A 20,022-nucleotide genomic window follows, 5' to 3' on the forward strand; every position below is an offset into this window, starting at 1 on the left:
CTACTCCGGCGCCCAAAATCATTTGGGTGTGTTTGAGACGACACCCCTTAAGCCCCCTACATATCTAGTATCCTCAAATTCAGGCAACTAGATTTGTCTATCTACACTAGTATTATAAAGAGGAAAACTTTGTTTGTTTGGTTGTAATGAATAGGCTCAAAAACTACTGGACTGTTTTAAATTTTTTTTTTTTACCATTTGAAAGCTACATTATCCACGAGTAACATAGGCTAAATTTTATTTTGGAAAAAAATAGGATTCCGTAAAATATGTAGATAATGTAGTCCAAGCGCGCGAAGCCGCGGGCAGAAAGCTAGTTATTGATACAAAAAGAAGAAGAAGGCAACTTGATCCTAAATCCAACTCTAATCTTTCCTGTTGAAATTCTTCAGCTATCAACACATACCAACCTAAGCACACTAATATGCTCCGACTGCGTGGCCCAGTTGCGGGCAGCGAGGGACTTCAAGGCGTTGGTGTTACGGACGGAGGAGCAACTCATGGAGGAGCTACAGAAATGCGACAACGAGCAGATGGTTCTAGTCAATGGTAAATGTACTTATTATTAGGCGTTGATGATTTTTTTGCTGATGATATTTCTGAGTATACATACTCTCCCAAAATTCAACGATAAGCTGGTGCCATGATGTGCACATAGTCATGATAACATGACATGACTTTTTTTTTTCTTATTCCTAAACCTTAGGAAAAGTAAGAAAAACTTTTTTAAATAGATAGAGTCCACCATATATGGCACCAACTTATTGTTGAATTTTTGGACACAGTGTATATTTACTGTCAGTTTAGTTTAATTGTGTAATAAACATACTTTGAACCCTTCCTGGGTAAAGGCCTTCACACTAGAACACAGCTGTCTGTCTCTGCACAGGCTAAACCAGTCTTTCCTAATAAAATAGTATCAGTAATTAATACATAAATTATTCCTAGTTCAGGCATTAATTTCACTTATTAAATATTATGAGATTAACCTCTTGAAAACAGTCAAATAAGTTCCACGACGGCATTTCCATCAAGTGTGGGGTGGAGTTTCGTAAAATCCGTTCTTAGCATGTATAGAGCATTTTAAATTTCAAGTCTCTTACTTCAAAAACATACTAACTTCTGACGCCCCTTTTATACCCTTAGGGGGGTTGATTTCTAAAGATACATTATCAGTACACCTCCATAACATCTAGAGAGCATACATTTTAAATTTCAATTCTTTTACTCTAAAAACATAGAACTTTTATTCAATAAACATTTTATTTATTTGCTGATTTCAGTGCCCATACCAAAGGAAACGTTAGGGACAACGGTAGGCTTCAAAATTGAAGTCAACGACTTTGGAAACTTCACTGAGACCAAGCAGGATGCTGAGAGTGACGAATGTACGCAAGAGGTGACAATTACACTAAACGATGATAGCAACTCTGATACGCAGATCAGCTGGAATGATTCTGATTCAAGTTAGTATACTCAATAGCCCCTTTACTAAGAATCCCTTCCATCTGGCCACTAGTTCTTAGTGACAAATAAAAACCGGCCAAGTGCGTGTCGTGCCACGCGCAGTGTAGGGTTTTTTCTTATATTAATCTAAGGGTTTTTTATTAGGTATGTATGTAATCCAGGATGATTCCTTCTTCAGGAAGCCAAAACAGCGAAAGTGGACATGGCTGCATCCCAATGGCGCTATAAAAAATGAGATCGACTTCATCTTGTCGACGAAGAAGCATATATTCAATGATGTCTCTGTGATCAACTCGGTCAAAACAGGAAGCGATCACCGAATGGTAAGAGGCACATTGAATATCAGACCCAAGCTCGAGAGGCGTCGACTGATGAAGTCTACGCTCCGCCCAGCGCCCATCCAACTCCAAAACCCCGAAATCTTCAGCTCGAGTTGCAAAATCGTTTCGAATGCCTAGTAGACTGCGAAAATGTGGACGAATACAATGACAGGTTCGTGGAAATTGTCCAAACGACTGGGTCTAAGTTCTTTAAAACCCGTCGTCAAAAAGGAACCAAAAAGATCTCTGACCTCACCAATAAACTTATGGAAGAGAGACGAAACTTGGTTCTGCAGTCCTCTGAAGATGCTGCTCAGTATCGGCGTCTTAACAGACAGATCTCCAAGACTTTGACTCGCGATCTACGCCAATTTAATACAGATCGTATTAAAGAGGCGATTGAGCGTAACAAAGGCTCTAAAGTGTTCGCTAGGGATCTGTCTGTTGGCCAAAGTCAACTGACCAAGCTGAAGACCGAGGATGGCAGAGACATCTCGTCGGGGCCTGAGTTATTGGAAGAGGTTGAGAAGTTCTACGGACAATTATACACGAGTGTACGTACACCTGTCACAAATCTAGCCGAAGACCCAAGAGCTAGACTGACCCGACACTACACCGAAGATATCCCGGACGTCAGCCTGTACGAGATTAGAATGGCTCTCAAACAGCTAAAAAACAACAAGGCCACCGGGTGATGATAGAATCACGGCTGAGCTTCTGAAAGCAGGCGGAACGCCGGTACTAAGGGCTCTTCAGAGGCTGTTCGATTCCGTCATACTTGAGGGAAAAACGCCTACGGTATGGCACAGAAGTGTGGTGATACTTTTCTTCAAAAAAGGCGACAAAACCTTGTTGAAAAATTATAGACCCATCTCACTTCTGAGCCATGTCTACAAGCTGTTTTCGAGAGTCATCACGAATCGTCTCGCACGCAGGCTCGACGACTTCCAGCCTCCCGAACAAGCCGGTTTCCACATACATACGCTACGGCAGATTATACAGAAGACCGAGGAGTATAATCAGCCACTTTGTCTGGCGTTTGTGGACTATGAAAAAGCCTTCGACTCGATCGAGACCTGGGCAGTGCTACAGTCTCTCCGACGGTGCCAAATTGACTATAGATACATCGAAGCGCTGAAGGGCTTGTACGAAAACACAATGTCGGTCCGCCTCCAGGATCAGAACTCAAAACCTATCCAGTTGCAGCGAGGGGTGAGACAGGGAGATGTCATATCTCCGAAACTGTTTACCACCGCCCTGGAAGATGTTTTCAAGCTCCTGGACTGGAGCGGATTCGGCACAAATATCAACGGCGAGTATATCACCCACCTTCGTTTCGCGGACGATATCGTAGTCATGGCTGAGACCGTGGAGGACTTTTTGGGGTAAAAACCTTTCCTTTAATGAAATGAAGGTTAGAACTAGGCTTTTAAATGGTACCAATATTGGTGGGAAGTTGGGATGCATACGTTTGAAAATGCTTGTCGCGGGAGGTGCGATTTATTTGACTTCGAGTGTATTAGAAATATGTGCTAAATTGCAATTAAAATGTACTGTCTGTCTGTAAATAAATATTATTTACTAGCTATAAAATCTGCACCTACTCTAATAAACTGTAGCCAAACTGTAGATGCTTGAAAACCGTTAAGTGGTCTTTTAAATATGACTTAAAATTTACAGGTGATATACTAAATCAAGATACAGTAAAGCAGGAGTTCAGTAGTACAGTATCTGTAAAAGAAGAAATAACGAGCAATGGGGAATGTTCGGAAGAAGAGTCCAGCAAATATAATATGTGTGAAGGTTAGTGATTCATTGCTATTATTATGTAGTCGGCCGTTTGGTGTAGTGGTTCAGAGCGGACTACTATGCCGAGAGGTCCCGGGTTCGATTCCCGGCCGGGCAGAAATTGAAATGATGAATTTTAATTTCTGTGACGGGTCTGGGTGTTACTATGTATAATATGTATGTTTTTAAAAAAAAAAAAAAGTATACATATAAGTAGTATATCCGTTAAGCTAGCACCCATAACACAAGCATTAAGTTGCTTACTTTGGGGCTAGCTGGCGCTGAGTGAAATTGTCCAAAGATTTATTATTATTATGTTTGTACGCTTTGGAGCTCACGGGTCAAAAGTGGCCCGGTCCTTTATAAGGCTTGCGTGGGGATAGAGATCCAACACGTAGAGGCCGTTTTAAGCGCAAAATAATCGACAATATTATTATTATTATTATTCGGCATGTGACGATGCACAGCATCTGGTGAGAGATGCGTCTACTCACTGCTTACTGCTGGACAAAGGCCTCTCCTAAGAAATTTCCGCAATGACCAGTCCTGTGCAGTCCTCAACTATATGCTTCATGCTTTTTGGGAATAAATATACCTATTTCTTTCCCCTATTTTATAATTTCAATCAGCTGAGTGAAAGAGGCTTGCTTATAGATAAATACATAAGTAAATAGATAGAAAGTATTTATTATACAGTGTCAAGCCCCAGATCTAAAGTAAGATTTACCTGTAATATGTAATTTATCTATGTAAGCCCAAGGTTTTCAGGTCAGTTTGGTTCATGTAGCCTTCCATCATGGAGACTTGGCGATTTATGTTGTCTTCAGTTTTCTTTAGCACCTTGTTTTCGAGTTCAACAATCGAANGGGGTACAGAAATATTAGGATACATCACATTTATGAATATTATAGTTATTTATTCGAATGATTATGAGTTTCGATCATTAGTATAGAAAAATATATGAAAACAAATTTTAGTAAAAACTAAATGTATGATTAGTGATATTATGAATATCAATGATTATGTTTTTAAATATGTAGGTTTTAAATTTTTTATGAAAAATGATCATTATGGTATCAAATTGTATGAGAAATATTTTCGGACCTCCAATGATAGGAATTGAAAAGTTATGTAAGAAAATGCGCTACCTAATAATTTTGCTGTTGTATTCATTGTGCGAGTGAATAGTGAAGTCCTTGGATTGTAATACACATCCTTGCGCTAGGTTTACTATTCCAGATGACGTCATAGAGTGCGACGTCACGTCAAAGTTGCAAACCGTGCGCAAAGTGCAAGCCTCGCAGCAAACGGCCAGCCAGCTGTTCGCTTCGTGTAATTCGATCCAGGCGTCATTGCACGACGCTGGCCTGACGTCACAAGTTGTCCCCGAGCTGTGACTCAGTAACTTAGCCTCGCACGGAGCATTGTAGTTATGCAAGTTGAAAATAGGTACATTTTTATAACATAGATAATTATCTGTTTTGACTTGAGTACACAACTTCAAATCAGTTTCTGTAACAGATATGTAGGTGTTCTTGTGGAAGTTGACAGCAATGTATTGAGATTGCAGGTTTATAATTGTTGTACCCTTTTCAGTCTTGACAGGCAGTGGAATCATCTTGTAGATGAGGAAATCTTCGTCTGAAGTGAGTGGAATGTGAACTTCAAACAAAAAGTAATCTGAAGTAACTCTTGCTTTTGCGTACAGTAGTTTGTAGACTGTTTTGATGTCTTCTCTTATGTTTTCCACAGGTAAGGTTAATGATTTCGGCAGTTTTCCAGAAATGTCATTAAGTTGGTCAATCAGGTTCACTGGAGTAAGTAAATGTCCTTTATAGACGTCTGTGAGTGTGTCGAATAGCATGTCTTGCATAACTCGCATATTTTTAATGAGTAAATATGCCGTCAGTGACGCTGAGTTGAAATAACTAGTGGCCATCATGGCTTCCATAGTTGATTCGATCTTGGCTAAGTTGGTGTCAGTTTGGTTCATGTAGCCTTCCATCATGGAGACTTGGCGATTTATGTTGTCTTCAGTTTTCTTTAGCACTTTGTTTTCGAGTTCAACAATCGAAGTTTGATTTTTTACCAGAGTAAGTAAATAGTTTTCATTGTTTTGTAAGGTTTCAATGTCCTTTTGGTACTTGTCAGCGAATTGTTGATCCAAAACTCCAAACAAGGTGTTAGCGATACTGCCAATGTCGTTGATCAAGCCTCGTTTTTTCCGTTCGTAGAGGTGTTTATGCGGCGCTAGCAGAATCATGTTGTAAAAGTCAAGAAGTTCCATCTCGTGTGATAATTGATGTAAAGTTGTTTTGCAGTATTTGGGATCCGTTTTGTCACACAGATCGCTTAAACCTTGAAGGTAAGTTTTGAGTTGGTCAACTTTAGTCCAATAATTAGTTAAGTTGTAGTACATAAGCAGTAGGGTGTCCCAGGCTAGTAGGGCGAAAATTTTTTTTTCGATTTCAGGTACGCATACCCTTTAGTTTTTTCTATTTGACCCTAGCAACTAAAATATCAAATATTATTAGTATCGGATAACTATAACCCGTGCCGACTTGACGTCAAACTTTTACCAAAAAGTTTGTAGGTATGAAGCTGTATAGGATACTGTAGATTGTGGAACTTAACGTTTGTTTATTTTTTTTTTTTAATTTATTTAAGGCATCAAACAGTCATGTATAGTTACAAGTTTTACATAAATATTAAGTTTTTACAATAGACCAAACAGTGCCTGTAATTGTACATTATTGTTAAAAATAAATAGTTCAACAGACGCGTATCAGTTTGCTAAACAAATAAAAATACAGAAAGAAACAAGAGAACAGAAGAATAAAACAACATTAATATAAATGGGGTGAATTTAAGCAGGTACCCACATTTACCAATTAAACATAAATCCTTAATTATGTATTAAATACAAGTTCAAAATATACATATGTTTCCAAAACAAAAGTATTTATGTGCTATCAAAACTTTGCGCTAGAGTAAATTTTAATTTGTGTAGGGATATATTAAGTATATCTATATTGGTGTATTCCTNCAATCGAAGTTTGATTTTTTACTAGAGTAAGTAAATAGTTTTCATTGTTTTGTAAAGTTTCAATGTCTTTTTGGTACTTGTCAGCGAATTGTTGATCCAAAACTCCAAACAAGGTGTTAGCGATACTGCCAATGCCGTTGATCAAGCCTCGTTTTTTCCGTTCGTAGAGGTGTTTATGCGGCGCTAGCAGAATCATGTTGTAAAAGTCAAGAAGTTCCATCTCGTGTGATAATTGATCTAAAGTTGTTTTGCAGTATCTGGGATCCGTTTTGTCACACAGATCGCTTAAACCTTGAAGGTAAGTTTTGAGTTGGTCAACTTTAGTCCAATAATTAGTTAAGTTGTAGTACATAAGCAGTGTCCACTCATCGTGAATCATTTGCAGTTTGCCGACAGTGTCATAATATATCGGCCGGTCGGGTTCAAGTGTTGTAATACGAGCGCTTGACGCCGCTTCGCCATATGATCCAGTCAAAACAATAAACATTGTTAATAGTGCAGTAGTTAAGGCTGATAACCCTTTTGTCTTGCTATTTTTAGTTTTCGTTGATTGTTTAGATGTGATTTCGTCTTGCTGAGGCTCTTCAGATGTGCATAGTGGTAGTTTGGAGTTGATTTCAGTTTCCAACGGGAGCGGTGACAGTTTAACGATGGGGCGCTTTATAACGCCAGTTTGAGTTTTCAAAGTAGTCACTCGTACGTATCCGTCAGANTGGCCGAAAAGAAGATACCTACTTAACTCGTAAAAGTGAATAATTTTACAATACCTGGCTATCTCGGTAGTTAATGTCTCGTTTTTACTCGCTAGAGCGAAAAACTGCTACTGGTTAAAAAATAACCGAACATAAAGTGGCTGCTGGTTAATATCTCGTATTAACGCTACTGGTTAAAAAATGACCCGCAAAAATGACTGAATATAAAGTGTTTGCTGGTTAATATCTCGTATTAACTCGCTAGAGCAGAAAATGGCTACTGGGTAACATCTCGCATTACCTCGGAGAAAAAAATGGCTACTGGGTAACATCTCGCATTACCTCGGAGCAAAAGAATGGCTACTGGGTAACATCTTGCATTACCTCAGAGCAAAAATGGCTACTGGTTAACATCGCGCGTTAACTTGGAGCGAAAAATGGGTCAAAGTTACGCGTCGTGTCACAACGCTTATAATAAAAATGTACGAGCACTTGCACAAAATAGTTGTTACAACCAACCTTGTGTTGGGTCTAATTCTCGTCACTACACTGCACAATTTAAAATAATCACGTTTTTTGTCGGTAAAAACGTCCTGGTGACGTCACTTAAGCATTTTTCTTATGTTGCGTGCGGTCGTTGCGCGTGCACACAAAGGAATGAGACCAAAGAATACTCATACTCCAAGAGAAGAAGCGCCACTCCATACAAAAAATATTACCCCAACGTTTATCTGTCAAGTTTAGTTCTTGTGAATTAGGGACAGACTGCGCTACTGTCGCAATTTAATCATTTGGCGGGAAATTTGAAAATCTACCATTCCGTTGATAGCGGGAAATTTAAAAATCTACTGCCTGGGCAGCGCGGTTCGTTCTAAATTTTCAATTTATATTCATTCATTTAATTTCGAGCAAGAGGTAGTGAACTCTTCTAACTCGCTCGAAACTAAACGAATGAATGTTATTACTCCTATTTATCTAGCTGCTTCAATAAAACAAGGATTAACAATTTTTTAATATTTTTATTTTCTTTGCCAGCCTTTTCTTGGCGGATTCAGTGGAGAATTTTCGGTTTTGTGCTAAACAAAATCTTTTGATCATTATTATACATACAGATTGTTCTATCATAATTCTATTGGCTAACCAATGTTCTGGGCATGTATTTAAAAAATTAAAATCAACGTGCTCTCTGATTAATTTAATACAATTTTGTTTAATGTGGTCTGAGTGTGAGTGTTCTTGTAAATGGCTTTGAACAAGCTCAGCGGACTTTTCTACACATGCAGTAAAACTGTGGTTAGCATAATGAAGGCTATGTTTGCCGTCCACATATTCCTTGAATTGAGTAAATTGGTGAATTTCAGTGGGATTTTCGGCAAGCATAGCCTTCTTACAGTTTTTGCAATCGTTGGCGTACTTTTTAAAAATAAACCCACAGACGTATGCACATGCCTGTGTTTCCGCTGAGCTTTCTACTTCTTCATCAGTTATATAAATGCCATGCTCAGAAACATTAGGGCCAGGATCGGGCATGGGTTCATTAATTTTTCTAGTACTTGATTTAGTGAACAGATATTTAAAATTCTCCACTAATTCGCTTCTCCACTAATTGTTCACAATTTTTTTTAGTTTTTACAACATTTCGTAAATTTGTAATTATGCTTGTCTTTAAGCCGGCAATGAATTGAGCGACTGTGGGATTGTCGTTAGATCCACAGTTAGATCTTATGCACCCAAAACAATTTTCTAACGGGTCTTGGTTTATCCGCCTTGTGGCGATGCTATTTACTTTGTGCTTTTTATGCAGGGTATCCCACAATCGCTCATACCCATTTAAAAGTTTTAGCCAGCCCCCTTGTGATGGTGGCTTTCGTTTGCATCCTATAAATTCAATTTCATTAATAAGATGAACAGATTTTTTAAAAAAATCTGTGTGTGGGCTGTTTGCCGTCAAATTAGTTTTATACGGTTTTCCCTCTTGCCTGTCTGGCGCATCCGCATTGAGCAAATCAAACAAATTGTTGAAATGTTCCAAAAAAGTGGCTGTTGCAATAGCTCCTGCAGGCAGCTCATCTAAAACAATCAAATATTACAAGTTTTAGCTAAGCTGATATTTTGACAGCATTTCTTTAAATAGAGAACAGGAATAAGAGACTAAAAAGATAAAAAAATAAAATGAAAACCTGATTTAAGACATTTATGGTCAGAAATCAGAGCCTTTAGCTTTTGGTGCTTGCTTGGTGCATGATTGGTAAATGATTAATCTATATCTTCTATACTTATAATAAATCTGTAGAGAGGTCAATTCTGTACATGAAATATATTTTCAAAATAACTATCAGGGGGTGATTAGTGATCGATACTGATGCCAAAAATGCATCTATACTTATAATAAATCTGTAGAGAGGTCAATTCTGTACATGAAATATATTTTCAAAATAACTATCAGGGGGTGATTAGTGATCGATACTGATGCCAAAAATGCAATCAGTAAAATTTTTGTCTGTCTGTCTGTCTGTCTGTCTGTCTGTCTGTCTGTCTGTATGTTCCTTATAGAAACAAAAACCACTTGACGGATTTTAACGAAACTTGGTACAATTATTCTTCATACTCCTGGGCAGGTTATAGGATACTTAGGAATTCCCACGGGAACGGGAATTAGCGGGAAAATCCTTTTGTATGAAAAATCTAAACCGCTTAAGTTAGACGCTTGAAATTTGGCATGCAGGTACCTTAGTAAACTTAAAGCTTAGTTACAACAGGATAGTGCAAAATTCCCATGGTAACGGGAGTTAGTGGGAAAAAACATTTGTATGAAAAAATCTAAACCGCGTAAGACATACTCTTGAAATTTGGCATGCAGGTACCTTAGTAAACTTAAAGCTTAGTTGCAACAGGATATTGCAAAATTCCCACGGGCACGGGAGTTAGCGGGAAAAAACATTTGTATGAAAAAATCTGAACCGCGTAAGACAGATGAAGGGATCCACGCGCACGAAGTCGCGGGCGGCCGCTAGTTTGGTAAATATGATTATATTAAATCATTTATGTATGTAAATAACTAAAGGGCGGCTTAAGGGTGGCTGCATCTTAACCAATTTTTACACAAAGTATTATAATGACAAAAACTTTCCGAACTCGTTATGCCAAATTATATCAAAATAATTTGATAGTATTATGTTTCAATTTTTCCATAAATAGAACAAAGTGTTTTTGGTTTACTTACTAGTAGATGCTTTAGAAAAAATTCCCATTGCCACGGAGTGACTGAATATCTGGGCAGCCAACTTAACCCTCATTTTCTCCTTCCCGTTGGGTTGGATGTGATTTTGAGATATTTTTGGGGCGAATACAAAGTGGGGGTTGCAATTATCAAGTTCAAAGAACCGTTCAATGTGCTTCCAAGATGCAACACCTGAAATTAGAAAAAAAGGAGTTAAACGATATTTTTTGTACATCCATACTAATCCCAACTATCCCAACTAATATTATAAATGCGAAAGTAACTCTGTCTGTCTGTCTGTTACGCTTTCCCGCTTAAACCTCGCAACCGATTTTGATGAAATTTGGCATAGAGATAGTTTGAGTCCCGGGAAAGAACATAGGATAGTTTTTATCCCGGTTTTTGAAACAGGGACGCGCGCGATAAAGTTTTTCTGTGACAGACAAAATTCCACGCGGGCGAAGCTGCGGGCGGAAAGCTAGTATATTATAAATGGGAAAGTAACTCTGTCTCTTTCACGTCAAAACTACTGAACCGATTTGAATGAAATTTGGTACACAGATAGTCTAGGACCTGAGAAAGGACATAGCCTACTTTTTATTTATAGCCTACTTTTTATTTCTACTAATTATTAAAAGTACCTACCTACCCAAAATCATTATACCACGCGGACGAAGTCGCGGGCACAGCTAGTTAGTAATAAGACTAGGCATTCAAAATAAAGTATTACCTGTCCCTATTGTATTTCCCATGGTTGAAGATTGGATAGGGATGGGTAATTTTACATCATATGTTATGAATAAATTCCTGAAGCACTTCAGGAGATGTGGAGGGTCTGGTAAAGTAACGATTTCCTCTCCTTCAAATTCGAAATAAGGCTTATCTACAGTGGATCCCAGGTTCTCGAGTGCCCTGACGTTGACCCCATCCATGTCGCAAACTGTCGCACATAAATTTATGCCAGTTTGAAGACATTCGTGTAGAACTTGGAATTCATAATAAACATGTGCTATTAGTATTTTCAATATTAAACATAAATATCGAATAATATTCTAAATTTATGTAGTGCAACACATACCTCCTTGATGAGGATAGTTAATCTGTCTGCAGTGACATTATCGCCAGACAAATAAAAAGCTACAGGTTGCTTCCATCTTCGTCTCATCCATACCAGCATAAACACCAGGGCATGGGAGGCCAGTACTTTAGATTTACCTTGAAGCCCATGGTCTTGATAACCATCGATCTCATCTGATTTTGAATTGTAGCAAATATTTTTCATAATAGACATTTCATCAAATGTTAAAAAACATACATTACTCTCTGGGTTTTTCCTTGATAACTTTTTTATATTTTGAAATATAATTTTATTGATTCCGGCCTTTAACTCAAATTTCCCCAAAAGCCTTCTTAGCGTTGACGGGCTTGGCAAGCAAAATAGTCTATTTAGAAGTTTATATGTCCGTGGGGATTTTTTATAAAGTTCCAAGGCCAAAAATTTTTGATTTTGATTCCACCGCTTTCCTTGGTGTTTTCTTTGGCCATTTTGCATTTCGCCCTGGAGCATTAACGCGATTGATGGACTTATTTTTTGCCCAAACAGTGTTTGGACATTTTCATCATAATGCAGCAATTGCAGAACATCAAGCCCTTTTTTTTGTTTTAAAGCAGTTTTGAGTCTGTTGACATTCTTCAATAGGTATTTACATTTATTATAAACTTTATTTTCAGAAGCTGACAGATTTAACTTGGTACTTTCTTCCGTGAAGGTTCTTTTTTCTAAAAAGAATTTTTTTGTGTTTATTTTAGATGTATTATTAAAATTTTGTCATTATTATGACAAAATACTCATATTTATTCTTATTTTATTACATTTCACTTACCAAAAATGGTTCTGAAGGTCCCGATTTGATTTCTGCAGTTGGTTCTTCAGTAACCGTTTGGGATTGGGCCTGCGGAGACACAAAAGTAAAATTATTATGACAAATCTATACTAATATTACTATTATAAATGCGAAAGCAACTCTGTCTGTCTGTCTGTTGTTATTTCACGCCTAAACATAATTCATTTTAATCTCTAATTTGATTGCCAAAATTTCACCAAGCATTTATTTACATTAGTTATGGTAGGTTTATATGCCATAAATACTTGTGGTCATATTTTCATCATGTATAACTTACCAAAAGAGGTTCTGAAGGTACTGATTGAGTTTTGATTTCTGCAGTTGGTTCCTCAGTAACCGTTTGGGATTGGGCCTGCGGAGACACGAAAGTAAAATTATTATGGCAATCTATACTAATATTACTATTATAAATGCGAAAGCAACTCTGTCAGTCTGTCTGTTGTTATTTCACGCCTAAACATATTTCATTTTAATCTCTAATTTGATTGCCAAAATTTCCCCAATCATTTATTTACCTACATTAGTTATGGTACGCCATAAATACTTGTGGTCATATTTTCATCATATATAACTTACCAAAAGAGGTTTGAACTTTGATTTGATTTTGATTTTGAGGTGCTGAAGGTACTGATTGAGTTTTGATTTCTGCAGTTGGTGCCTCAGTAACCGTTTGGGATTGGGCCTGCGGAGACAAGAAAGTAAAATTATTGAATATCAATTTTATTTCTATGATCTCTGTAACATATTATTAGAAAATAATCAGTTATCATTAACCAAATATGGTGGACAAAGTTTACAAATAGGAACTACTTACCCCTAAAACATTATGCTTATTATTATGAGACGGTCCAGCTCTTGGTGAATGAAGATTTTCTTTATTTTCATCCATGCATGGCGTGGCAGATTTATGAAGGCGTATTTTCGCAGTTGTTGTGTAAGCAGAATCTGCGAAATGCTTACTGCAAATAACCTTGCCCGATTTTTGCAAAGTGCCAAGAGCCTTTAAGTTAAACCAGTCTTGGTCTGGGTAACAAAACATTGCCCATGCCATCAATCTAAAAAAAATAGTTGTTTTATTAATTTCAAATTTAAATCTTCATCAAAGACTAAGATCTATAATTTGGTGCGTATTTTTAAATCACCAATTAGAATGTAATGAAGTGAACTTACTGGTAAACATTTTCTTTATTTTTCTTAAGAGACGGGAACCTATGCATCCTCAATTCAGGGTTTTCTGCCTGATTGGCCCCACACTTTGAGCATCTGAAAATAATACTTCACATGAATCTCCATTGACAGACCTTTTATTACTTCATCACGTATTTAGGTTATAATGCGAACTTTTACTAACCTCCGGTGCATATGAGACATTGTGAAAGAACTAGATAACATACAAATTATGATCACTAAAAACTATTGGAGTCTATTTCTCAACAAGTGTCTCAGTAAAACTGGCACGAAAGTAGTCACTCACAACACAACACCTTGTGGTTCACCCAAAGAAACAATACGGAGGAGACACAGATGCTCAACTCGACGTATTGTTGTTTCTTGAGAATCGCAAGAAGAAATTGAGAGAAAAACAAGCAAGCAGATCAAAGAGCATAAAAAAGCAGATTAACTGGCAGCCAATATTTTCTCTCAACAACAGTTAAATTCAAAGTAGATAAATGTCACCAAGAAAGAAATTATGTTGCCAGTAAGAATTAGGAAATTCTACTTAAAACCTACCAAATATTTTATTGTACGAAAAAGCAAGACGTAACTTAATGCTTTTGGAAAATTAATGTGTGATCTTTTTCGATTTAGGTATTTCGTTGATAATTTTCATACTTGCAATGATTTTATTCAGTGATTTTGGTTTTTATGAATCTACCATGCAATATTTTTTACGAATAGTGTCCACACTTAATCTAGAGCAACTACCATACTTTTGTGCCTGTGTGCGTGAGCTCTCACCGATACGGAAGTGATCACCCCCTGAATGAGACCGCTCGGACACCGAGCCCACAGCGTGGTAGGGGTGGGGTTGCCCGCTCTTTTGTTTTTTACTACTACTACGCTGAATATTGTGTGCGGATTGGCTTGTCGTACAGGGGTACTACACGGTAAAATAAATCTCGGAGGCGAAAACAGGATAATCTGAAGTAACTCTTGCTTTTGCGTACAGTAGTTTGTAGACTGTTTTGATGTCTTCTCTTATGTTTTCCACAGGTAAGGTTAATGATTTCGGCAATTTTCCAGAAATGTCATTAAGTTGGTCAATCAGGTTTACTGGAGTAAGTAAGTGCACGTCCATATGTCCTTTATAGACGTCAGTGAGTGTGTCGAATAGCATGTCTTGCATAACTCGCATATTTTTAATGAGTAAATATGCTGTCAATCGAAGTTTGATTTTTTACCAGAGTAAGTAAATAGTTTTCATTGTTTTGTAAAGTTTCAATGTCCTTTTGGTACTTGTCAGCGAATTGTTGATCCNCTAGTCTACAATAAAGCTGTCAATAACAGGTACACATTAATGATTGCAAGTAACTAATTCATATTATACTTTTTATCATTTTAGATATGGACCAGTCATTGACCCCGAAAAGAAATGTAGAGAGCAATGAATTTATAAACGATATAATGGACCACTCAGTTATCCTAGAAATAAATAAAGAAGAAGACAATGAATCTCAAAAAGGTAATTACTTGTGGTGTCTACCACTATGCACCTCAGCTGCAGTTCGGCCCTGATTTCCTGGCGCCGGCCCTGTGCGCCCGCGCCGCGCACTCCCCCTCGCGCCGCAGACGCCATGGCTCGCGCTGCCGATTTTCTTACGTGTCACTTCGCGATCTCAACATCGTATACTTACTCCGCCCGCACCTTCGTATTGTGATATTATAGCGATTGTACTATATTGTGTGTAGCGAGAATATAACTACCTGTGTTAAATTCTAACGGGAGTTTTCTTTTCACTAAGTCCACTTCGTAATTCGTTAGGCTAACTACATACCCTACATTGGTGACCCGGACTGGAACAAAACGTATTAATGGCGGAGAAAGAAGTTTACACGGACGCTATAGAAGATGGAGGAGCGGCCGTCAACCGCGTGGCTGTACGCTTGCCGCCATTTTGGTGCGACGATCCCGACCTTTGGTTTACCCAGGTGGAGGCGCAGTTTGAGACGGCTGGCATAAAGGCTGATGGTACGAAATACTACACTATTCTACAACAGCTGGAGCACAAAACGATGAGAGAGGTACGTGACATTATTATTAACCCTCCAGAGGATGGCAAGTACGAAAAGTTAAAACAAGAACTAATAAAACGACTATCAGTCTCTCATCAGCATCGACTGCGCCAGTTAATGATCCACGAGGAAATGGGGGATCGAAAACCGTCCCAATTTCAATTTTTCCCTACATACTGTTTAATTTTTTTAAATAAACATTAAGCTGTTTTTAGCAAAATTATGGACACTAGTTCATAATTTTGCTAATAACAGCCTAACAGACAATAATTGTCTCTGTAGGAAGTAAATAATAGACTTGTACATAGAATACATACTATTACATACATACATTATCATGTCTTAATCCCTTATAGAGCAGACAGAGTCCAAAGCCGCAAGACCCAATGGTCATTAATATGATATTGATAATAAATAAATAACATAATATTATTTAATGTATAGTTTGATGTTTTAAAACTTTTGCTTTCAGAAAACAAATGGGTAAATTGGCATCCAAAGGATCTCAAAACAAAGATGTCAAATGTTATAAAAATAGACAAAGTCTCCAAAGCGAGTGTAACTGGTAGACTGGATAAGTTAAGTGCAGCCCGATTGGAACTCGTACAGCTGCAAATCGAAACTACAAGGCAGCAACATCAGTTCACAGAAGATGAACACAGACTGAAAATGTTGCATCTTGCTAATGATGAGGCAAGAAAGCAAAAAATTCATGAATTGCTTGTACTACAATTAAAAAATAACAGTAGCGGACCCGTTTTAAATGACATGGTATAGGGATACCCATGCTTACCTAGACAGTCATTATAATATTGCATATTTCTGTACGGTTTAGGTTCCTACCTAATTATAATTATTATTAAAATAAAAATATTCATTAATAAAGAAGAAATAAAAAATTGTTTAAAGTAAAAATGTTTTTATTTAATTATTACTATTATTCAAGGAATTAAAATATTCTAACACTATATTTCTAGTTAAGTACCTTTCTTGTCCAGTGGGATTGGCAATGATGGGGTCAAATATTGGTGGTGGTGGAATGTGTACTTCTGGATCGTTTGGTGGTTCCTCTTCATTTTTCATTCTTGCTAAGTTGTGCAATATTGCACAGGCTACAATTACATCTTGAGCAAGTGGCAACTTACATCTTAATCCAATGCTTAACACTGGGAAGCGTCGCTTCCATGCACCAAAACATCTCTCTATTACATTCCTTGTTCTTATTTGTGATTCATTATACAAACTCTGAGCTGGCGTATTTGGGTTTTGAAAAGGAATCAATAGGTAATTGGTTTGTTCATAACCACTATCACCAAGTACAATGCCATTGCCAAATTCACCATTCTCAAAATGGAATTTTGCCGATGAATTTGCAAATATCATACTGTCATGGCTCGAGCCAGGCCAACGAGCTACTATGTCTTGAAATATCAAATCTGACGAACACATTGCTTGGACATTAAATGAGAAAAAGCCTTTCCTATTTCTAAATACCTCTGCTGTGTTTCCACCAGGCGATTGAATCCTAATGTGGGTGCCATCTATGGCTGAAATCACTCTAGGGAATCTAGCTATTTTATAAAATTCTTCCTGGGTTTTTCTTATTGCTTCACTGCCTCTTGGCAATTGAATGAATGTTGGCCTCAAAGTTGCTATAGCTTTTGTAACTTTTTTTATTATATGGCACATAGTGGAGCTATGAATGCCACCAAAATCTCCAACAGTGATATAGAAACTCCCAGTGGCATAAAATCGTAGCGAAATAAGTAGTTGCATCATGGGTGATATACACTGATTCCTAAAAAATAAATTAAGTCATTAGTATGTATGATATTACATTGGGACCTAGGTAGGTAGGTACATAATTTATAAGTATTTATTATATGATCAAACTGTATGGTTTGTAGGGCCATACATTTATCTGAGTAGAGTTGAAGTTAGTTGAAGTAGAGTTGAAGAGCACGTAGCGAAGAAAAGATCTCCAAAGTTTAAAGTTTATATTGTAGTAAAATACTGACAGAGTTATCGTGGCAAATCTTTTCTTGAGTAGTAGTGTTACGTGGGATGGTTGTTGACGTACTGAGTTATAATAAAGAAAAATACTTAAAATAGTAACTAACGCGCGCCCAAAAAGTAGGACGCAAACGTAAGCGTAAAAGTAAGTGCAATGTACGATGGCTTGCCCGTACATATTGGCAACCCGAAAAGAAAATAAGATGAACTAGGAAGTAAAACTATCAAGATTAAGATATGCCATTACAAAGCAAACAATTTTTTAAATACTAATCGTCAAAACTAAAAGTAACGTGGTTCTTCTTTGGTGCCGCAGTAGCAGGCGTTGGAGGCCGGGACTCGCGGGGGCGCGGCGCCGGCGGCTGGGCTGGGGCTGTGTGTTCTTGACCCACCCCGTAGTGTGTCTTCATTTCTTCCAGTTCAAATGCTTCATTTGTATGAGTTGTTATGCCGTTGTGCTTGATACGGTAATAGTTGACAAGTTTTCTGGTAATCCATACACTCATTCCAATTATTGCTGCACTGAGGAGTGCATAGCATATGGTGTATTGATGAATGTCGTGATTCGAAATGGTTGTGGGTAAAACTTCGTTTTCGTGCAGGGAATGTAGTCGCTCGTCAATTTCTTGAAGTTCAGTATCATGTGTTTCTCGGAGTACTTTCCATGACACATTATGGCGAGTTAATTGGATAATGTTGTTTGCCGTAGAGTTGAGAGTTGGGATTTCGGAGTAGTGGTCGATGTTAATAATTTTGCTGTTGTATTCATTGTGCGAGTGAATAGTGAAGTCCTTGGATTGTAGTACACATCCTTGCGCTAGGTTTACTATTCCAGATGACGTCATAGAGTGCGACGTCACGTCAAAGTTGCAAACCGTGCGCAAAGTGCAAGCCTCGCAGCAAACGGCCAGCCAGCTGTTCGGTTCGTGTAATTCGATCCAGGCGTCATTGCACGACGCTGGCCTGACGTCACAAGTTGTCCCCGAGCTGTGACTCAATAACTTAGCCTCGCACGGAGCATTGTAGTTATGCAAGTTGAAAATAGGCACATTTTTATAACATAAGTAATTATCTGTTTTGACTTGAGTACAAAACTTCAAATCAGTTTCTGTAACAGATATGTAGGTGTTCTTGTGGAAGTTGACAGCAATGTATTGAGATTGCAAGTTTATAATTGTTGTACCATTTTCAGTCTTGACAGGCAGTGGAATCATCTTGTAGATGAGGAAATCTTCGTCTGAAGTGAGTGGAATGTGAACTTCAAACAAAAAGTAATCTGAAGTAACTCTTGCTTTTGCGTACAGTAGTTTGTAGACTGTTTTGATGTCTTCTCTTATGTTTTCCACAGGTAAGGTTAATGATTTCGGCAATTTTCCAGAAATGTCATTAAGTTGGTCAATCAGGTTTACTGGAGTAAGTAAGTGCACGTCCATATGTCCTTTATAGACGTCTGTGAGCGTGTCGAATAGCATGTCTTGCATAACTCGCATATTTTTAATGAGTAAATATGCCGTCAGTGACGCTGAGTTGAAGTAACTAGTGGCCATCATGGCTTCCATAGTTGATTCGATCTTGGCTAAGTTGGTGTCAGTTTGGTTCATGTAGCCTTCCATCATGGAGACTTGGCGATTTATGTTGTCTTCAGTTTTCTTTAGCACCTTATTTTCGAGTTCAACAATCGAAGTTTGATTTTTTACTAGAGTAAGTAAATAGTTTTCATTGTTTTGTAAAGTTTCAATGTCTTTTTGGTACTTGTCAGCGAATTGTTGATCCAAAACTCCAAACAAGGTGTTAGCGATACTGCCAATGCCGTTGATCAAGCCTCGTTTTTTCCGTTCGTAGAGGTGTTTATGCGGCGCTAGCAGAATCATGTTGTAAAAGTCAAGAAGTTCCATCTCGTGTGATAATTGATCTAAAGTTGTTTTGCAGTATCTGGGATCCGTTTTGTCACACAGATCGCTTAAACCTTGAAGGTAAGTTTTGAGTTGGTCAACTTTAGTCCAATAATTAGTTAAGTTGTAGTACATAAGCAGTGTCCACTCATCGTGAATCATTTGCAGTTTGCCGACAGTGTCATAATATATCGGCCGGTCGGGTTCAAGTGTTGTAATACGAGCGCTTGACGCCGCTTCGCCATATGATCCAGTCAAAACAATAAACATTGTTAATAGTGCAGTAGTTAAGGCTGATAACCCTTTTGTCTTGCTATTTTTAGTTTTCGTTGATTGTTTAGATGTGATTTCGTCTTGCTGAGGCTCTTCAGATGTGCATAGTGGTAGTTTGGAGTTGATTTCAGTTTCCAACGGGAGCGGTGACAGTTTAACGATGGGGCGCTTTA

General features: G+C 37.9%; 4 protein-coding genes across 4 annotated transcripts; 2 read left to right on the forward strand and 2 right to left on the reverse strand.

The window, feature by feature from the left end:
* The first annotated feature begins 329 nt into the window (after positions 1 to 329).
* On the forward strand, positions 330 to 7,320 carry LOC114365387 (uncharacterized). Its single transcript, XM_028321942.1, has 4 exons — positions 330 to 549; positions 1,284 to 1,466; positions 3,468 to 3,590; positions 6,876 to 7,320. The coding sequence occupies exons 1-4, from the start codon at positions 501 to 503 to the stop codon at positions 6,908 to 6,910; spliced, it is 390 nt and encodes a 129-aa protein (XP_028177743.1). The 5' UTR covers positions 330 to 500; the 3' UTR covers positions 6,911 to 7,320.
* A 7,727-nt stretch (positions 7,321 to 15,047) lies between these two features.
* On the forward strand, positions 15,048 to 16,536 carry LOC114365397 (uncharacterized). Its single transcript, XM_028321951.1, has 2 exons — positions 15,048 to 15,120; positions 16,144 to 16,536. The coding sequence occupies exons 1-2, from the start codon at positions 15,063 to 15,065 to the stop codon at positions 16,446 to 16,448; spliced, it is 363 nt and encodes a 120-aa protein (XP_028177752.1). The 5' UTR covers positions 15,048 to 15,062; the 3' UTR covers positions 16,449 to 16,536.
* Positions 16,537 to 16,595: 59 nt separating this feature from the next.
* On the reverse strand, positions 16,596 to 17,862 carry LOC114365382 (putative nuclease HARBI1). Its single transcript, XM_028321937.1, has 2 exons — positions 17,855 to 17,862; positions 16,596 to 17,469 (listed from the first exon to the last, which is right to left on the reverse strand). The coding sequence occupies exons 1-2, from the start codon at positions 17,860 to 17,862 to the stop codon at positions 16,596 to 16,598; spliced, it is 882 nt and encodes a 293-aa protein (XP_028177738.1).
* A 91-nt stretch (positions 17,863 to 17,953) lies between these two features.
* On the reverse strand, positions 17,954 to 19,297 carry LOC114365383 (uncharacterized). Its single transcript, XM_028321938.1, has one exon. It carries the CDS (start codon positions 19,295 to 19,297, stop codon positions 17,954 to 17,956), a length of 1,344 nt encoding a protein of 447 aa, XP_028177739.1.
* Between the last annotated feature and the right edge of the window lie 725 nt (positions 19,298 to 20,022).

Source organism: Ostrinia furnacalis, unplaced genomic scaffold, assembly GCF_004193835.3.
Source record: "Ostrinia furnacalis isolate ACB-3 unplaced genomic scaffold, ASM419383v2 OfSCF7586, whole genome shotgun sequence".
In the NCBI taxonomy this organism is placed as follows: Eukaryota; Metazoa; Arthropoda; class Insecta; order Lepidoptera; family Crambidae; genus Ostrinia; species Ostrinia furnacalis.

Excerpts from the sequence above, each read along its gene's own strand:
- LOC114365387 (XM_028321942.1), top strand. The coding sequence starts at position 501 with ATGGAGGAGCTACAGAAATGCGACAACGAGCAGATGGTTCTAGTCAAT. Across the intron at positions 550-1,283 it reads GCAGATGGTTCTAGTCAATG|TGCCCATACCAAAGGAAACG; the intron begins GTAAATGTACTT and ends TGCTGATTTCAG. Across the intron at positions 1,467-3,467 it reads CTGGAATGATTCTGATTCAA|GTGATATACTAAATCAAGAT; the intron begins GTTAGTATACTC and ends TAAAATTTACAG.
- LOC114365397 (XM_028321951.1), top strand. The coding sequence starts at position 15,063 with ATGGACCACTCAGTTATCCTAGAAATAAATAAAGAAGAAGACAATGAA. Across the intron at positions 15,121-16,143 it reads AGACAATGAATCTCAAAAAG|AAAACAAATGGGTAAATTGG; the intron begins GTAATTACTTGT and ends TTTTGCTTTCAG.
- LOC114365383 (XM_028321938.1), bottom strand. The coding sequence starts at position 19,297 with ATGGAAGGCTACATGAACCAAACTGACACCAACTTAGCCAAGATCGAA.